A 20,237-nucleotide genomic window follows, 5' to 3' on the forward strand; every position below is an offset into this window, starting at 1 on the left:
GCAGCAGCCGCTTATTTGCCTACTGTCCTTGGACTAGCAACTTCTTGCCACCTTCCCCAATGACATGTGGGAAGCTGGCAGGAAGTGTTGGAAATGACACATCACTGAAGCAGATACAACTTTTCCAAATTTCAATCCCACAGGAGTCATGGATTCCAAATTTTTGATGCAATATTTAAGTTAGTCCATTTGAGATACATTGATTAAAAATTGTTGCCTTATGACGCATGATTTTGCCCAATTGAATGTTATAAACCATCAGATACAAGAGTTTTAGTAGTATATCATTATTCAGTGTTGTGTTTTTCTGTTTTGAATGACTGGCCTCCAGAAGTTGTGGGTGCTCCAACATGGAGGTTTTTAAGAAGAGATTGGACAACCATTTGTCTGAAATGGTATAGGGATTCCTGCTTGAATAGAGAGTAGGACTACAAGACCTTCAAGATCCCTTCCAACTCTGTTATTCTGGACAAATTATGCTTGGGATAAAATAAATTATAAAATTTAAAAATGTGAAGCTAGCAGAAAGAAGGCAAAAATGTTTTTTGCACTTTCAAATGTACTTTTCCATGGAATATTGAAGCTCATATTATCATTTCCATCTATATAAATAAAAATGTAATGTTTGTTTGTTCAAAATCTCAAATCTCTGAAAGTTCTTCACCGATTGCTTTGAAATTTTAACACAACGTTGCATTCGATTACGCGCATGTTTTTATATACGTATATTATATAGATGTCACACCTGTGACAGGTAAAAACATGCTTTTTTGAAAACCAGCGCCATCTGCTGGACGTAAAAGCAACACACGCTATACCATAGCGTTCATTTCTTGAGTATACTATATTCGAACAGTTCGGCCTCTCTCCAGCTTCGTCCCGACGGTCCCTTTATATGTGTGGCTGGGCTGCGGCTGCACTTTCCCCTTTCTACCCCTCCTCCGACGAGCTTCGCCATTTCCACCAAGGGGAGCTGAAGTCTTTCAGCCTCCCCCTCTCTTCTCTCTCCTCCCCTCCCACCAGGCCTTTGCTGTCTGTGCCAGGGTGGCACCTGCCCCGTCCCTCGGCCACCTCCTCCCACCCTTAAGCCGGCCTCCCCCCTCCCAGCCCAGTGGAGCTCCAGAGGAGGTGGAGGCGGAGCGTCTCCTCAGCCTGGCTGGCTGCACGTGCTCTCCACCCCCCTCACAGAGAGCCAGCTACAGCCTTGCCAAGGCGGCTCCGACAGGGTGCCGGTGGTTTCAGCCTGAGGCGCAGCGGGGTTAGGGTGGGCGCTGGGTGCCCCGTGAGGTGGCGACTGTAGCGGCGACGGCGTCTCTGGATGGGGCTGCAGCCAGCGGGGGCTGCCTCGTGTCCGTGTTGCCAGGGGCAGCTCCTTCCTCCTCCTCCTCCTGCTCCTCAGGGGACGCCGGCTGTCTCCTCTCGCCGCCACCACTGAAGGAAGCTGGGTCGGGGGCGGCGGCCTCCTCCTCTCCTCCTCAGCTCACCCAGGCCAGGGCCTATGGGAGCGTCCTTCGTGGCGGCTCTTGCAGGGGCCACCGTGACTCACTTCCATGCGGGAGCTGCCTCTTCCGGGGGACTTGCGCTTTCTCTTTTCTTTTTTTTCCGTTTAACCAGACTGGCCCACAGCAACGCGTGGCCGGGTACAGCTAATGTTATAAGAATGGTGGACATGTCATACTTCTGAGTTAAATCTAAAAAGAACTAATTAGAACTGTGTTTCTTAAACTTTGCAAGTCCACCTAGCAATTTGGATCCCAAAACTGCCTTTTATGAGGAATACTTACCTGTCTGTTTCAATCAGTTGATCAATGAAAAGAACATTGAAATGAAACATGGTTTAATAATACACTCTTTACCCCTTTTACCCCTCAACTTTAAAAATAAAGGGATGTATAAGAATGCATACATTTGTGTGTGCCTTCTGGAATAACATTTATGAATTTTAGAATCAATTCGACACTGAGTCTATTTCAATATTTGACCTCCATTGTAGTGAATGCTGAAAACCTTCTTTTACAATGCTGAAGAAAAAGGTAGTAGGATTCCCAATGGCTTTTCACTTAAAAGCATCCACTTGTTTTTAACAATGATTTTTCCAAGTTATTTCAGTATGTTTGGACGGGGGCTCAAAAATGTTCTAGTCATTGTTTGGTTAGTGGGGGCCTCAAAAATGTTCTAGGTGCTTGTTTAGTTAGTGAAAGCTGAATAGATTCAGACAACTCACATAATACATTTACACTGTTTGGGAAACATAGGTGTTTTATTTATTTATATTTCGTATTTCTTAACCCTCCATCTCTCTTACAGTTTTGTAGAATGTAAGTTAGGAAGCAGTAAACTAAATGCTAAAATACTTCAGTTTAATTCTCTAGTTGCACATCTGAAGAATATTTACACATTATATCATTAGAGATCAAGAGAAGATTGTCACCTCACCTTGGCCTTTATTTAGAGCAAGAAGTGATATGATGTACACAGCATGGTAATAAGTCATGCACGAGCTTAACTGAAAAAGGAGATGGGAACAGGTGAAGGGCTTGCCTTTAGGATTCTTGGTGTTCCACTAAATCTAAGACCAAAGCAGTTTTACATAGCTGGATAAATGTGCACTTGCTTATTAAGATCTGGACATATTAATGGTTTTAGTAAACCTAAGCAACAGATGAATCTGTTTTTAAGAGTGTGAACTAAGTGGCATTGGTTTGGCAGGGCTTCTTTACCAGAAGGTCTAAGAGTATCAGCTTCTTGTATGTGTGTGTGTTGTGCATGTATGCATGACTACTGAATTTAATTCTAATTAAGTGCACAGCTGTTCCAAAGGCCCTACTTTGCATCAGTAGTATTGCCCTGCCGTTTGGCTCCCACCCAGGCCTGGCTTTAAAGAGTCTTCAAAACCTGGCTCTGCTCCCAAGCGTTAGACTAGATTGAGCGGCCAGTCCCTTGGGTGTTACGTGGCTCTGTTTGGAAGCTGACATTTCCCCACAAACATCTGTTGTTATTTTCTTTGTACTTTGGAATTGTTTTAATATTGTATACTATCAAGAGTCACAGAGGAGTCAGGCAGCCATATACATTCAATAAACAGACAAACAAATGAATAAGCAAGGAAGCCCTCAGATTGAGTAGTTCCTGAATGTTGAAGAAGGATCATACTAAAAAATAAGAGAGATGATACTACATAATGGCCCATATATGGCGGTTGGTTTTTTTTTGTTCAGCCATTTTAACTGTATGACTTGGGAACTTTCAAGGAAGGAAGGGAGAAAGGAAGGGAGGGAGGAATGAAGGAAGGGAGGAAGGAAGGAAAGGAAGGAAGGAAGGAGCTTGTTCGCCTGGAAGAGCTGAAGAAAAAGTTCAGCTCTAAAGAAAAAGCAGTTAAGAAATGCACCAGAGTTATGGCAGAAGCTGGGTCCTAAAGTGAGTATACAAGTAACAAAAAGCTTTCCAAACATTTCCATGCTTGGTGGTAGGCGTCCCCAACTCATGAGATACCCCATGCTTGTTTAACGACCCATCCGTTCATCTAACAGTAGCATCTAGGAGATTGGAGGGGCGATTGTTAAGCAAGCCTATATCACATCATGATTGTCATTACTTGTAACAGTAATGGACAGGCTCCATTATGGTCATTATATTGAGGACTACCTGTGATCCTATTAAACGTTTCAGTGCAAACTGTGACTTTTTCATCATTGTAAAACACATTATCAAAATCACAAATCTAGTTAAGCAATAATCATTTTGTTTATTATTATGTAAAAGTTATGAGAATTGGGGGAATTTCCTGCATGATGTACCTGTCAAAATTTGTAACCATACCCACTACCCTTTTCCTCAAAATTTTGTAAAACTAATAAAAAACAATTTCAAAAAAAAAATTATATTGCACAAGGATTTCTCAGCAACTCATGCTAGCTACTTGGAAGCATTTTGAAATTTTGCTTTAAGTTAGGAAAAAAGTGCTAACTTGTGTTAAACATATCTGCACATGCTCACCATAATATCACCAGTTAGAGAGTAAACCAAGCGAGACTGGCGAAGAGGAGAAGCTGAGGTGAGTTGATACATGTAGTCATGCTGCCCCTGGGACTAATTATTAGCTTGGTACGTCTTTTTCGATCCTATATTATTAAATGCTTATATAGAAATACATAGTGTACTTTAGACAATGTAATTGTTCATTACTTTAAAAGCAGTTTCTTTGTCCCTCATAGAAATACCTATCACAGCTTGCAGAAGAGAATCTGAAGATGAATGAAAAAGAAAACAGCTCAGCCCAAGATGATACAGGGATTGTCCCACACTTTGAGGAGAAAAAGCTATGATTTTTAAAAATCAAATTGGAAACTTGATGATTTGTTTGCTGTTCTCAATGATGCACCTATGGTTTGCACTTTGCTAAAAAAAGTAAATCATAATTAACTTTTTCTGGCAGCCAGACTGAGAGCACCATTAAAAATGTAATCTCTGCAATATAATAAAACACAAGTGACATTTCTATAAGTAGCAGCTCCATCTCTCCAAAATGGATACTGTGCTCTTTAAATCAGAATTCTCAGGGATTTTCTCTGTTATTTGTGTTACAACCTCAGTTGGTCTGTGAATGAGGCTTTTCTGAAAAAGAAATGATCTGAATAAAAATTTTGCATTAGTAGTTTTGTTCAATGATCATGCTCAGTAATATACTACAGCTTAAATTACATTACAGGTGGTCCTTGACCTACAACCAGTGGTGGGTTGTTCTTACTGTCACTACCGGTATGCTGATCACGCGCTCGCACGTTCTGTTCACGCATGTGCCTGACTTGCGCTGTGCGCATGTGCGCAATCCACTGCCCCTGCGACAACTAGCTGATTGTTGGGGCTCGTGCAGGCACTGCACGCTGTGCGTGCGTGCATACTTTGCCGGTTGCCATAAAAACAGGTATAGAGGGGGGGCGGGCAGGCGGGGGGGGGGGCAAAGAGCCACCGTACCGGTATGCTTGAAGCTGCTCTAAGCCACTACCGGAATACCCATACCAAACCATACCCGCAGCAACCCACCTCTGCCTACAACCATTCATTTATGACTGTTCAAAGTCACTGAATGGCACTAAAAAAAGGGACTTAGACTGGTCCTCAGAGTTATGACAATCATAGCATTCAGGTGCTTGGCAAATGGCATGTATTTATGACAGTTGCAGCATCCTTGATCACCTGATCACCACTTGTGACTTTTCTAGCTAGCTTCCAAAAAGCAAAGTCAATGGGGGAAGCTAGATTCACTTAATGACCACATGATTCACTTAACTGCAGTGATTCGGTTAACAGCCATGACCAAAAAAGGTGTAAAATCGGGCGCGAATCACTTGCTTAACAATGGATATTCTGGTCCAAACTCTAGTTGTATGTCAAGAACTACCAGTACAGTTAAGATATTATGTTACTGCTGATAATATTGTTTCTTTTGGGCAAGGCTGTCCTTGTCAGGTATAAGGCAATTCATGATATATATTTTCAAAAAGAGTTTTTAAAGTATGTACTGAAATGGACAGAATTAAAGAAACCCTTCTATTTTCAATTTGTGAACATATGTATAACTCTAAATTTCTGTAAGTCTAGCATACTATGACTCATGTTTTCCCTGCTAGTCTTATTTTCTACTTTCTTCCATGTTTCTTAAAGCTATTTTTTTAAAGCCATTGTTTGCTAAATCCTAATATATTTGCACAGGAATATAATAGTACTTCTAGATGAGAAGCTGTTCAAAAACCTATATATGCTGCTGTAAGTGCCCTGATGGGATTGGCACATACATAATACACATTTTAATTACTTCAGTAAATCAAACATATTTTAACAAATCAAGCATTCTGATATGAATCAACTAAATATTACAGTCCTCATTAGAACTATCTTAAAATTTAATGTTCATAAATTTTACATTAATTATATAGCTGCCCAGCACATTATGTGTGTGTGGAAAGTTGATACATATTTCACTTAATAGAGCACATATTTATTTACTTGTGGATATAATAACTGCTGGTAACTGCTATCATAAAAAGTTACTATAAAATATACTACATAATGGTCCTGAACCATGTTGCAAGAGCAAGTATAATTGTTCTATACTAGAGCCTTGTTTAAGTGGTTGAACAATTTACAAAAAATATTTCCACCATTTGCTACTTCTAAAGTTGTCCCATTATCCCATGAAATCTTTCTTTTGTAATTAAAAAAATCTTTAATTTCAAGCTCTCCCAACCAAAATCTGATTGTATTACCTGCTTCAATGTCATCCTTTTCTTAATTGTAAGGCAAAGGAACCAATATTTTCATTGTTTTTATTTTTAATATGTCTGTGCCATTAAATAATTCATTAAATACCCACATTCCTGTCTCAACTTTAATATAACAAGAGACGTAACATATTTCAGAATCATAAATTTAAGAAGTTTTGAGATCCTAGCCTATGGCTTGACTTTGTAAAATAAAGGCAGGCATATCCTTAAAGCATATACCACATTTTTTCTATTTCAGTAATATTGGTCAGTTAAAACATTTTATCCCAAGTTTAAGTTTAAAACTATCTAAGGCAGCTGACAAAAATATTAAAATAGGGAATAATAACAAGGAAAACTAATATATCTTTACTTCTGGTATTACAGAAAAGGCACAGTTGGTCTGTAGGGGGAACATAACTATATTTGTAATTTTAACGTAGATCCTAGTGAAAATAATCTCACAGACAGTGAAGAATACATATTCCAGCAGCAGAAGATAGAAAGATGTGGAATTGCTTATGTAACCAAAATGGCAATCTTGCTTTGGAATTATTATGCTAAAAACCTGAAATTTTAAAACACTTGCTTTTCCCCCTGCCTTATCCTTTATGATTGTATTTAGGGTGCAGGGGGCATGCACAGGGTAGCTTGAAGAAAATCCAAAGACTTTATTATAAGTATGTAAAAAGCTTATTTATAAACAATTGCAAAATATTTTAAATATTTTAAAATCTTTAGGTCTTGCAACACCTTACTTGTCTCAACCTATTACTTCATATCACATACCTTGCATTTTAAAACTAAGGAATCTAAGCCCTGAGGCATAAAGTTTGAAAAATTTTTTTAATGACTGCAACTCATAAATAGTATTAGGCTTTCAGGGTTTCTATATCAAGTTTGATGTATTGATAAATACTTGAACTGGACCAGATATTATTATTTATTAATCATATAGTCTTTTACTGGCTTGTAAACATTTGTTAGATGTGTCAGAAGTTTAATCAGGAAGAAGCACACATTTTTATTGTCTATATATCTTGATCTATTGATGCAATTGATTTCACATTGCATTTGTAAAAATAAATGAATGGTTGTAATAAAGATAATTTTGAATGACTGGTGAGCTTTGGTATCCGCAGTAACTTTCCTCTGGATTCCTGTTCTTGTGCAACATTTATTCAGCTTTCAATTACTCTTGACAAATGCTTGCATTGGCTGTGTCCCGACTACAATGTGCACAAAACAACTTTGGACTGGAGTTTAACCTTCAACATGAAATCATAATTAAATCCTAGCTTTTATACATCAACTGGAGTGATGATAGTTGTGATATATGTAGCAGAGGGATGTTATGATAATTTTTTCTCTTGCATTTTAGACTTGGAGGCAAGCATCAGGATGATTTTATGTTCTGTTTCAACCTTCCTGTATTTACCACCAATTCTAAATAGGGAAAAGCAATTGCTTGCAGAATTTTTTACTTATAGCACTGGAGCTATCAGCAAAAGCACCCTGAAAATTACTTGTAGGATGAGGAAGACCAAACTTTGGTAAGATTGTTATTTGTTTTTGCAGAATGCTCAAATCACACTGTTACTTCCCAAGAAATTCATCATTTGAATTATGCTCTTGTCCCAAAAACTAAATCTTTTAAAAACATTACTCAAGCCAGTTCCATTTTTCTGCTTTAAATCTAGCGTTTCTGTTGTGAATTGTCTGCCCCCTACTGGCTAGTTTATTTATTACTCATTCATTTATTATTCATTTATGAATAATATCATTATCATATATTGTTGGGGGCAATATGCTGACTCTAAACCGCTTACAGAGGGCTGTAAAGCACTGTGAAGTGGTATATAAATCTAAGTGCTATTGTTATTGCTATTAGAGCAACAGTATTTGCTCTAATCATTTTTCTTTGAACATGTATAAAAATATCACTAATACATTATTTTACACAGCCCTGTAAGTAAATTACTATTTTAGTTCAATTTATAATAAATTATTACCTGTACATGTTACATATTCAGTAAAGGATTACTGATTTAGAATCTGATGCTCATTATATATAGGTATGCATTAAAATTGTGTACAGTCAAACATTTCATATTATGTATTCTGGGTTTTAGATTTGTGGGAATTGTGTTTCTCTTTTGCACCTGTATTTTTTAAAAGATAAAGCATTTTGAAATTATTGTGCAAATTGTAAGCATTTCAAATTTTTGTATAGTTTTAATTTTCAACACCATATTGCTATTCAAATCACCTTTATATTTAACCAGTTATATACTGTTACATATAGTTAATGTGGATATTCTTTAGTCATACCATTTATTTATTTATTTATTTATTTATTTATTTATTTATTTATTTATTTATTTATTTATTTATTTATTTATTTATTTATTTATTTATTTGATTTGATTTCTAGACCGCCCCCTCTCCCCGGAGGGACTTGGGGCGGTGTACAGGTACCACATTAAAACCATACAAACAATAATAAATATAATTAAAATCGAATTAAATTTAGACCCCTGTACAGGTTTATAAAAATTAAAAACTTAGCCTTAAGACCAACCTGTGAAATTTAAAAATACAGACTGAGGTGGGAGAGCTGGAATTAGGCCAGGCCGGCTAGATTAAACAGGTGGGTTTTGAGCTTCTGGCGATAGGAGCGGAGGTCCGTGGTTGTTCTAATATCAGGGGGAAGGTCATTCCAGAGGGTCAGGCCCATCACAGAGAAGGCCCTTCCCCTGGGTGTCGCCCGCTGGCACAGCCTAGTGGACGGCACCTGGAGGAGTCCCTCTCTGTGTGAGCGGATCGGCCGAAGGGATGTGTGGGGCAGGATACGATCCCGCAAATAACTAGGTCCTGTGCCATGCAGCGCTTTGAAGATGATAATCAGCACCTTGAAACGCACCCGAAAAGCTACAGGTAGCCAGTGCAGCCCACGCAGGAGTGGTGTTACGTGGGAGTATTTAGTGACTCCCGAAACTGCCCGCGCGGCTGCATTCTGAACCAACTGCAGTCTTCGGGCGTACCTCAAGGGGAGCCCCATGTAGAGAGCGTTACAGTAGTCTAGCCGGGACGTCACAAGCGCATGGGTGACTGTGCAAAGGGCGTTCCGGTCCAATAGGGTACGCAATTGGCGCACCAGGTGAACCTGGTGAAACGCCCCCCTTGCCACGGCTGTCACATGGTCGTCCATTGACAGCCCTGCATCTAGGAGGATGCACAAATTGCGTACCCGATCCACGGGGGCCAGATGTTCGCCCCCAATGGCCAGTGATGGAATCAACTGGTTGAACCGGGGTGCCGGTAGCCACAGCCACTCAGTCTTGGACGGGTTGAGCTTGAGTCTGTTACTTCCCATCCAGATCCGTACGGCTTCCAGACACCGGGACATCACTTTGACGGCATCATTGGGGTGGTTTGGGGTAGAGATGTACAGCTGGGTATCATCCGCGTACAGATGGTAATCTACCCCGAACCCACGAATGATCTCGCCCAGCGGCTTCATATATGCATTGAACAGGAGAGGCGCGAGGACCGACCCTTGTGGCACCCCACAAGTGAGTGGCCTCGAGGTCGACCTCTGCCCCCCTGCCAATACAAATTGCACTCGGCCAGAGAGGTAGGAGAACCACCGCAGAACAGTGCCCCTCACCCCCAGCCCCTCCAGTCGATGCAATAGGATACCATGGTCGATGGTATCAAAAGCCGCTGAAAGGTCTAATAGGACCAGGATGGAGGAGCAACCCCCATCTCTGGCCCTCCAGAGATCATCCACCAACGTGACCAATGCCGTCTCCGTGCTATGACCGGGCCGGAAACCGGACTGGCGCGGGTCCAGATAATCAGTTTCCTCCAAGTGGCGTGGAAACTGTGCCACCACTCTCTCTACAACCTTCGCCAGAAAGCAAAGGTTGGAGACGGGACGGTAGTTGGCTAACAAAGCTGGGTCCAGGGAAGGCTTCTTGAGGAGGGGCCTCACCACCGCCTCTTTCAGGACGGCCAGCAAGAACCCCTCACTCAAAGAAGTGTTGACTAACTCCTGGAGCCAGCCTCGTGTGACCTCCCAGGATGCCAGTACAAGCCAAGAGGGGCACGGGCCCAGTAAACATGTGGTGGCTCGCAGTCGCTTACGCAACCTGTCCATATCATCGGAAGTAACAGAGTCAAACTCCTCCCAGAGTGGAAACTCAAGACCCACCTCCGACGTCCCCTCTAGACCACTAGTAGGGACCAACTCGCTTCGAATCTGAGCGATTTTGTCCTGCAGATACTCCCCAAATTCCTCTGCTCTACCCTGCAAAGGGGCTTCCCGCGGCCTCTGTTGAAGGAGGGAGCAGGTTACCCCAAACAGGGCAGCAGGGCGGTTATCTGCGGACGCAATAAGAGTGGTACAATACTGACGCTTGGCCACTCTTAACGCCACAAGGTAAGTCCGTAAATGGGCTCTCACCTGTGATCGGTCAGATTCAGAGCGTGACGATCTCCATCTGCTCTCTAGGTGTCTCTTGCGGCGCTTCATCACCCTCTGCTCCTCGGTGAACCAAGGGGCCTGGGTGGTTCGCTGCCGCAAGAGAGGCCGCAAAGGCGCAACCCGGTCCAAAGCCCCGGTGGCCCCACTGTTCCATGCAGCCACTAGGTCCTCCATCCGGGTGCGGGTCAGGGCTACAGGAAATGGCCCAAGCTCCGTCTGGAACCTATCAGGTTCCATCAGGCGTCTGGGGCGGAACCATCTTGGACATTCCGGTTCCGCCTCCCCGCGATGGGGAGTAGCGGCTGGGAAGTCGAGCCGGAGAAGTGAGTGATCTGACCATGACAGGGGGGTGATAGCTAAATCCCCTACTCCCAGATCACTCCTCCACCGGCCAGAGACAAAGATAAGATCCAGTGTGTGACCTCCCTCGTGTGTGGGGCCCTGAATTACTTGGGTCAGGTCCATGGCTGTCATGGAGGCCATGAACTCCCGAGCTACCTCGGATGTCTCCCCTACCAATGGCAAGTTAAAGTCCCTATTGACCAGCAGCCTGGGGGTCTCAACTGCCATCTCGGCGATCACCTCGAGGAGCTCGGGCAGGGCTGCTGATGCATAGCGAGGAGCCAGGTATACAATCAGCAAGCCCAACTGCCTCCCTGGCCCCCACTTCACGCATAGGGACTCACAACCGGTTATCTGTGGCACAGTGGTCTCGGCTCGAGACCTTCCCTCACAACCGCTACCCCACCACCCCTGCCTAGTGCCTGTGACTGATGAAATGTGCGGTAACCTGGCGGGCACATTTCCACGAGAGGGAGACCTCCCTCGTGGCCCAGCCAGGTCTCCGTGATTCCTGCCAGTTCCGGCTCCCCCTCTGACACCAAGTCGTTAATGAGGGGGGCTTTGTTGACAACGGACCTGGAATTGCATAGCATCAGTCTCAGGCCCTGGCTTTGTAGTGCCTGACCACTTAGATTGCGGGGGTTGGGACATATGACCGGCCGTACCCAACGACCACGGCCACAGTCTCCCAACCGATGATGAGATCCCTGTCCAACAACAATAATGTTTTTCCATTACCAGGGGTGTCAAACTGGCGGCCCATGGGCCAAATGCATCACATGCAGGCCACACCCACCCCGGCTCCACAAAGGCAAAAAATGTCACGATATGTCACGTCACGTGACATAGTTTGATACCCGTGCATTAGTCAGTCTTATATGCAATCACGCATAAGTTACATACCTACATTTCTTTAGGTTTTTTCATTAATTTATCTTTTCCTATTTATTCCTCTTCCAAATCCGTCTTTCACTTACTATCATCATCAGCAAATAGGACCATAGACACTGCTTTAATTACCCATCATAGCTTTGTTAATCCAGACTTGTATCCTGGATTACCCATGCCACATTCATGAGGGCAATATTTGTCAATTCTGACACATTTCATTCTTGTGGCCATTATACCACAAGCACAGCCAAAGTTTGGTTGTAGTCTAAAAGGTTCACACCATCAGGTATGCTCCCTTCTTGTAAGACTACATCCCACCAGTTTTGTAGGAAAAACAATGGCAGAACCTGGGACAAGAGTTAAAAGAGGGATCAGCCTAGAATCCCTATATAGCCATAATAATCAAACTAAGTCCAACCCCCCCTTGAATGCCATTGACCCTTATCTAACTCTTAAGTTAATTGATGATTCTGGGCATAGGCATAATTAGCAATAAATTAGTTTAATAGGATTTTCACATGCGGATCTGATCTTTCATGCCTGACAAGTTTAGAGGTAAGTCACAAATCTCTGCATACACACAAAAATTATTTACATACTGATTAATAGAAAAAATAGGGGCTGGGAATGGTAATCTTAGGTTTAGCTGGTAATAAATAGTACATTGCACATGATTTATTTGTAATTTCAGCCTTTTAGGGGAAGATTGATTTAAATGTAAGAATATCTGTTTTCAAGAAAATATAGCAAAATACACAACAACAACAAAAAAGGGGGGGAACAAATTTAGTGCTGAGCCGCTCATGCTGCTACGTAAAGAAGTGACATAAAATAGACAGTTTGGTCTAGTGGTTAAGGCCCAAGGCTAGAAATCAGGAAATGGTGAATTCTGGTCTTGCCTTAAGCATGCAAGTCACCTGGGTGACTTTGGGCCTGTCAGTCTCTCTTAGCTCAGCTTGCCTCACAGGGTTGTTGTTGTGGGGACAATAGGAGGAGGAGGAAGGAATATTTGGTATATTCACTACCTTGAGTTATTGATAAAAAAAATAAAGGGATAAGAATAATTTTAAAATCTATAAAATACATGGCTGTGTACAATTCACACATCTGTGCCAGATGGAGAATAAAATTTTAAAATACATACTTCTGAAAAAAATATACAGTATTAATGAGCTGATCATGAAGAGCCCATTTCCTGTAAATTCTAAACTTACCTGACTTGCTGGATGAGCCTAAGAGGTTTTGCTGCCAGAGGCAGAGAACAAAATGCTCTCCTGCTCTGTTTTACTTTAGCTGCATTACACACCCATAGTTAACAATCATGTTGACTTAATTAATCCAATTCTCTTGGTTCACATAACTTCTTCACATGATTCATACATATTGATTCTGTTATACAGGTTGAAATATTCCAGTGTTTAAAATGTTTGGTGGGAACACTGTATAGATAGTAGCATTTCCTATGTAACAGAAGCCACGGGAAACCACTTCAGTTCTTTTCTATTTGCCACAGCAATCAGTTGACTTAATGTCTTTAATATTTCAGAACGATTCCACCCAATTTTGTTGGTTTTGTGGCTTCCCAGCCCCTTAAAAAGTGTTAATGTATCAGATTAACTACAATAAGCTTTTGTTTAATTCAGGTGTTCAAAGTTTCCAATAGGCTTAGCTATCATTTAAAAAATAATAATTGGCAAAAATCTATGGCGGGTCAATCTGTGACTGAGCCATTGCAAACAGGATAGTCCCCCACACCCTTTTTGCCCCTATAAATTCTAATAAGGAGTGAAAAGGGGAAAAATTTCTCAAAAGTGGTGCAGTTGGAGTAGCCCAATTTTTAGTGTACTCAAGCTCTTTATTTTCATGGTAGAAGGGTTGACCTCAGGTTTGGACAGCATGAGAATTCCTGGGTATGGTTTGTTAATTTATCATTACCTTGGGTACTCTTGTGTTTATTCAGTTATCTTGACCCAGACATTACTGAGTTACAAGGTTCACATATCATGCTGATCCTAACAAACAGGTTAAACATATTAAGTGAATACAGACATTTATAAAAGGTAATTAAAAGTCTTTGATCTAAACTCTAGAAAGAAGTGAAATTAAAAATCTGACTTTATAGGTAGTCCTCAACTTAGTGACCATAATTGAGCCTGAAATTTGAATTGTGTGTGTAGGAATGGATTTCCAGAGAAAAAGAAAAAAAATGCAGACTACAGGAACCTGGCACACTACTTAGGTGACCCTGAGGACACAGATAAACTCCAAGTGCTTCAAGACCCTCTAAAAGATGCAAATGACCAGCTGTCTTCAAGGAATATAAATCCTTCCATACTCCACTATCCTGTCAGAGCTGAAGAAGCTTCTTGGATGAGAAGCAAAACTTCTTCAAAAGAAACAAAACAAGAAAGTCCAGTTGCCTCCTGAAAAAGCACTTTTGGGACAACCATGACTTGGATAACTGAGAATCTCTACAGACTATGTATGTCTATGATACTTTTTATGTGATGGTAAACATTTAGCATTATTCCGAGGGTGAGAAGCCAAGATGTTATAATCTGTCTAATATGGTCTTTCTCTGAGCAATCAATTAGTTTAGGGACTTGTAAGTAGAAAATGACACATTTTATGAGGTCTTTCAATTCACTTCACTGGACATCTGTCATTTTGCTTCTCTATAAATAAGGGGCAATGGTGTCATTATCAGATGATAAATTAGTAAATCTTTAAACACTGGATAACTAAAGTTGTCATAGTCAAATGCAAAATGTGCATTTGATTTCTGAACTCTTTAATATAACATGCAATGACTAATGATTATTATAAATTCATTTTTTTACAACAGATTAGGAATAGGTATCACCAGATAAATAACCAAAAAGTTAAAAGAAAAGGGAAAAAGAAAACTGTCAGGATATGTTTGATGTTAGTTGTTGACTTATTTTAATTGCTGCAACAATATAGTTGGCTACTCTCTGGAGGTGGTTCATACTTATTCCAAAATCTAATTACCAACTACTTAAATATTTAGAAAAGAATCTTTTCTTTTTCTTGTTCCTGTCTTGAACTTGGTAATATGGAACTACTGTTTGAAGTTTGGCATCAATTTGCAGTTATAAATAACAATGCTTGCCCTGGCCAAAGGTGATATTGATAATTAATCAGGTGATGTTCATTTGGCACAGATATAAGATCACATGCAGCTTCTATCAATGGCATTAAATCTTTTCCAAACAGAGGGATCAGCATTTCCTTTTAAATTTAACTCTTCATTTGTAATTTTCTAGGTGGACAAGGACATACAACAAAGACTGTTCTGTGTAATAACTTAGATCAAATTATCTTAAATCCTGGTACATGATGTTACCTGCATATCTAACACTTCTTGTAACCTACTAATTTTGGCAGCTCAGCAAAAAACAAAATTATTGCAAATGAGATGAGCATGACTAAGTTCTTCAGACAAAGGCTCAGATGATGGTTTATGCAAAACCTAAAATTAGTACAGGTATACTAAATGCAGTTACATTTACTTGGTAAATCAAATCTTTGCCAGTTACATTTTGCAGAAAAGCCCTGTGAAATTAAAATTTATTTGGGCATAAGAAAGTTTTAAAATGTAAAGCTCAAAGGTTTTTTTTATAAAGATTTTTTTTATTTTTTATTAAACACAAACAGACAAAACACACAAAAAAACCACAAAACCATTTTCCATTACAAATTGTAGAAAATGTGTCGATTGGTTACAAAAACTTCTGTGCATCCCTTCCACAGTCATCACCTACAATTCATATCAAATCATATATTTTAAATCAAATATATTTATAGATATTACTATCATCATACCTCAACCTTCATTTGACTATAATTGTTTTTACGTCCTTTTATATAAAATATCCCAGATTTAAAGCAAAACCACATAATGGCATTCCATTAGCTCTTCCCAATATCATCCAGTAACATTACATCTTTATAACATGTTCTAAATAAAAATTGGTTATATTTAATAACAGAGTTTCTAAACCTCCTTACGTAGTCACCATTTGCAATTTATATCAAATTTCCTCTTATCAAACCAATATATATATATATATATGCATTATTATTATTATCTATCAATTATTTAACTGTATCCATTATCACTTCATTTTATACATAATGCTGTAAATTTAACTAAATTTGACTTAATTTTTTATTATAAGCCTGTGTCTTTCCAGTAATAGTGCAGCCTTATGTCTCTTGCCATTTGTGGCATTAGTATTCTGGTTATTTCATTTACAAAAGTTCCATCCGTAAAAGAAAATTTTAAAAAAGGATAACACACTGTCTAATGTAGCTTAATTTCGTCGCTTGTTCTCTTCTGTTTTCAAATTTAATTTAGCTTTAATTTTTTTGGGGGTAGTCTTTTTTATAATAATAAATTTCCTCACCAGATGGACACACTTTCTCTTTCCATTTTCCTCCCATTCCGGAGCTGTCCCAACTTCAGCAGCTTCAATGATTGCGCTTCTGTTGCCGGCAAAAAGAGATTCTCCTGGATCAATCAGGGACTTTGCGGTGTCCCTGAGATCAGCAGGATATACTCTTCCCTGTCACCGTCTCTTCAGGATGGTTTAGGTCCAAAAGGACCATCCAGCGGCAAAAGTATTGACTGCGATCTTGGAGTCCAAGATTGCACGTTGTCGTTGCGACGTCAGCTCCTCCTTCCAAGCTCAAAAGTTTTATTATTGCTTTAACACAGGGGTGTCAAACTCGATTTCATTGAGGGCTGCATCAGCGTTGTGTTTGACCTCAGGAGGCAGGGTAGGGGTGGCCAGCTATATGTCACTCGTGTCAGGGGTGCCTGTGGTGGCCCGAGAGCTCTGCCAGCGAAAATGGGCTGTTTCCAGGGTGGCCCTGCGGGTCAGATCTAAGCACCCCGCAGGCCGGTTCTGGCCCCTGGGCCTTGAGTTTCACATCCCTGCTTTAACACATTAAATGTGTGCCATTATTAGCAGATTTAATTGACTAACCAAGAAGTTTTAGAAGCTGAAAAAATGGAAGACCACAGCAATAGTTTTTTTTTTCCTACCAAAATTCTCAGACTGATCAATGCATCTACATTTTTGGGATTTCCATGGCACAATATAAAATTATTTGCCATTTCCTTCTTCTACAAAGTCCCCCCCCCCCCCGCCTCTTTCAGAATACTTTATAGAAGTCCAGTTGGTTCTTCATGCAATACTGAGGGCAAAATAGTTTAAGGCCACAGTGATACTCTATCCAGCTGCCAATATTCACATACATATGTTCTATGTAAATATTTTATTAACAAACCCAATCAAGATAAGCATGTACTTGATCAGGAAATACATGTTAAACTAATCACACTTTACTGTGTGTCAAATTGTGTGCCTGGATGTGGAACTCTTGTGAGGATTGAACTAAGGCTTTAAGTGATGCAGCATATGGATTCTACGATTTTGTTGTTTTCCAAAACAGATGCCTTACAAATGAGTGGTACCACAATTCCATCCTTACTTAGACAATATATTGCTAGAGCTGAAGGTTTTAGGTTGGAAAATGTTGGAATAGAATTCCAGTAGTTAGATCTATTTACAGTGCCTTTTTGTTGGGGGGGGGGGGGGGTTAGTGCACTAAACAATCATATTTCAAACTTAAATAACACTACACATCCATAAATGAACATAGTTTGGTTATAACTCCTCCCATATTATAACATAACAGTAGTGGGATTCACTGTTCTGTGGGCGTGGCATAGCCTGGTGGCCATGGCTGTGGAAGAATACTGCAAAATCCCCATTCCCTCCCTACTCCTGGGGCAAAGATACTGTAAAATCTCCATTTACACCCCACTCCAGGGCAAGGATACTGTAAAATCCCCATTCCCTCCCCATCACAGTAACCTGCTTTCCAGCTCCGTTCCCCTGTGCAGGGCAACAGAAGACGACCCAGACGATCAGCTGGGACTCCAATCAGCTGGGACATGGGAGGCAGCGAATAGATGGGGGTGGAGCTAGCCAGAGGTGGTATTTGCCAGTTCTCCGAACTACTCAAAATTTCCGCTACCAGTCCGCCAGAACTGGCTGAATACCTCTGATAAAACATAATGGAGCAGAGAAATTGAAAAGGTACTTGAGTCAGTGCATATCTAACTGAAGGTGGCAGTACCGAACTGATGCTGGTTAATCTCAAAAGCTAAGCAGGGTTGGTTATGGTTGACATTTAGAGGAATCTCTTGAGAATAACAAGGCTCTAAACTGGATTACTAAACTGAAAATGTATCCTGAAAGGTGGTAATGGAACACCATTGTGGTGTATGAATTCATTTCAAAATGGGAACAGAAAACTGGTTTTTACAAACTACAGTGGAGATCTCGGTATCTTTGTCTATGTATGCCATTCAAAGTAGTTTGTTTAATGTGTTGGAAGCTATCACCCAGCCCTCTCCCAGAAAAATGAAATATCCTAGGAAATATTGAAAAGGCAGAATATTATATTTTCCTGGATGTGAAAAAGGGAGAAACACATTTTAAACACAAAGTAAATTCCTGCAGCTTCCGGCCCATCCCCACTTTGTCAATGGGCCATTAAGAAGGCCAAGCTAGTCCACTTTACATAATAAAGAGTTCTCCTCTTCAACTCCAGAATGATGGGATTAAGGCAGGATAATATTGCCTTTTACTCAACTGACCACATGGCACCTGAGAACTCAACCAAACCTGGATTCAAAACTCAGCCTAGAGGGTTGCCCTTGCACGGGCCCATGGGAGTCTGGCAACCAATCAGAATACATTTCTTACACAGGAACAGGAAACAGATAGGTGGGGCAGAACAGATTATAAAAAGCCCTGCAAGCCCTTCTTCACTCTCTTCTCTTCCCTTCTCTTCTTCTCCACCAACATTGAAGCATGTGATCACCTTTTCTGTTCAGGACTCAAGCCATGTGGTCCTGTCCACCATTAAAACCATCTTTCCAAGCAGCCTCCATGTCTCCAGTGTCTTTTTCCCCACTTGGAGCAGAACCCAGAAGGACATTTCTTCCAACAAATATATGACATCTATGGGGGTCATGCAACCACTGATATACAAATTTAGTTTAAATAAAGTGCCAGGAAATACACACACACACACACACAACACACACAGAGCAAACATATATTTTGTGGACAATACAGTATAGGAGATAAAATATTAAGATAAAACCATAGTAAAATCACCATAATATGGAGCCATAGAATTGCAACGAGATAGATGTTATAATTCAATATTTATGGAGTTAACAAAGTAGTCACTAACTTTCTTCTGAAGCTTCGGTGGGGGAAACACAGCTCTATAATAAAAGTCAAGAAGCATACTGATAAAAATGAGACTAAAATTACATATAAAACCAAACTAATGACAACAGCTAGAACCACCAAGCTTAGGCATGATAATGAAGATATTGGTCAATAAAGATAAGGTTCCCCGCATATGCATGCTAGTCATTTCTGGCTCTATTGGTCGATACCTTCTGCCTTTTAGATCTATGCAGATGTTACTCCATTGTAGCCCAACAGTTAGCTGTGATAATATATAGCAAAATTTCTAATTTTCAAACCTATATCTGACCTTGGGAAATCAAATCTATGATTCAGTCCCAATTGTGAAGTGCATTACTGTAGCCTTCTAAAACTGGTATCCTCCGTGTATATTGTGATTTCAAGTCCCAGAAATATCTGGGACCAATATGGCTAAATCTACAGGATGCCAGATTGAGAAAGTTTCAATAATTACATGTCATTTATTTCTTGTGATTTAAAATTTTCTGCATGGCTTGTATTTTGTTAGCATCTTATCAGATCATTGTGTGGGATTCTTCCTGCATATTTTAAACTAAGTGGCACCTTTGTTAATGCAAGATGAACAGAAAAGCACAATAAATGCAATCCTTAAGAACTTGCCTGGACTTGTAGATAATGCATTACAAAATACTAATGAGATTTTAAAAAAGAATGCATGAATGCATTTTATTTTTTTTCTTAGCTGAAAATATGACTGTCAAGCAAATATATCCAAAGACTAAATGTTAAATAAAAATGCAGTTTCAATAGTTAAAATAGGAGACATTATTTCACATAATTTCAGTTCTTTTTCAAAAATTAATTTGTGTGAGTTGTATCAGAGTCACTTTAAGTTATTTTAGAGTGAGTTTCGTTTCCCATGTTCTGAGCTTATGAACAGTGAGAGATCAATCAAATAAAAAAAATATC

At 40.2% G+C, this 20,237-nt stretch overlaps 1 protein-coding gene across 2 annotated transcripts in view; it reads left to right on the forward strand.

Annotated features, from left to right (window-relative positions):
- RBM20 (RNA binding motif protein 20) overlaps nt 1-7,382 on the forward strand; it is a 94,653-nt gene extending 87,271 nt beyond the window's left edge. For both annotated transcript variants that reach the window (XM_081954280.1, XM_081954281.1), the window contains exon 13: nt 4,215-7,382. In XM_081954280.1, the coding sequence (XP_081810406.1) occupies nt 4,215-4,325 (111 nt within the window). In that variant the 3' untranslated portion in view covers nt 4,326-7,382. The remainder of the gene's footprint in view (nt 1-4,214) is intronic.
- The last annotated feature ends 12,855 nt before the right edge of the window (nt 7,383-20,237 follow it).

This window comes from Natrix helvetica, assembly GCF_964273705.1.
Source record: "Natrix helvetica genome assembly, chromosome: 5".
Lineage (NCBI taxonomy): Eukaryota > Metazoa > Chordata > Lepidosauria > Squamata > Natricidae > Natrix > Natrix helvetica.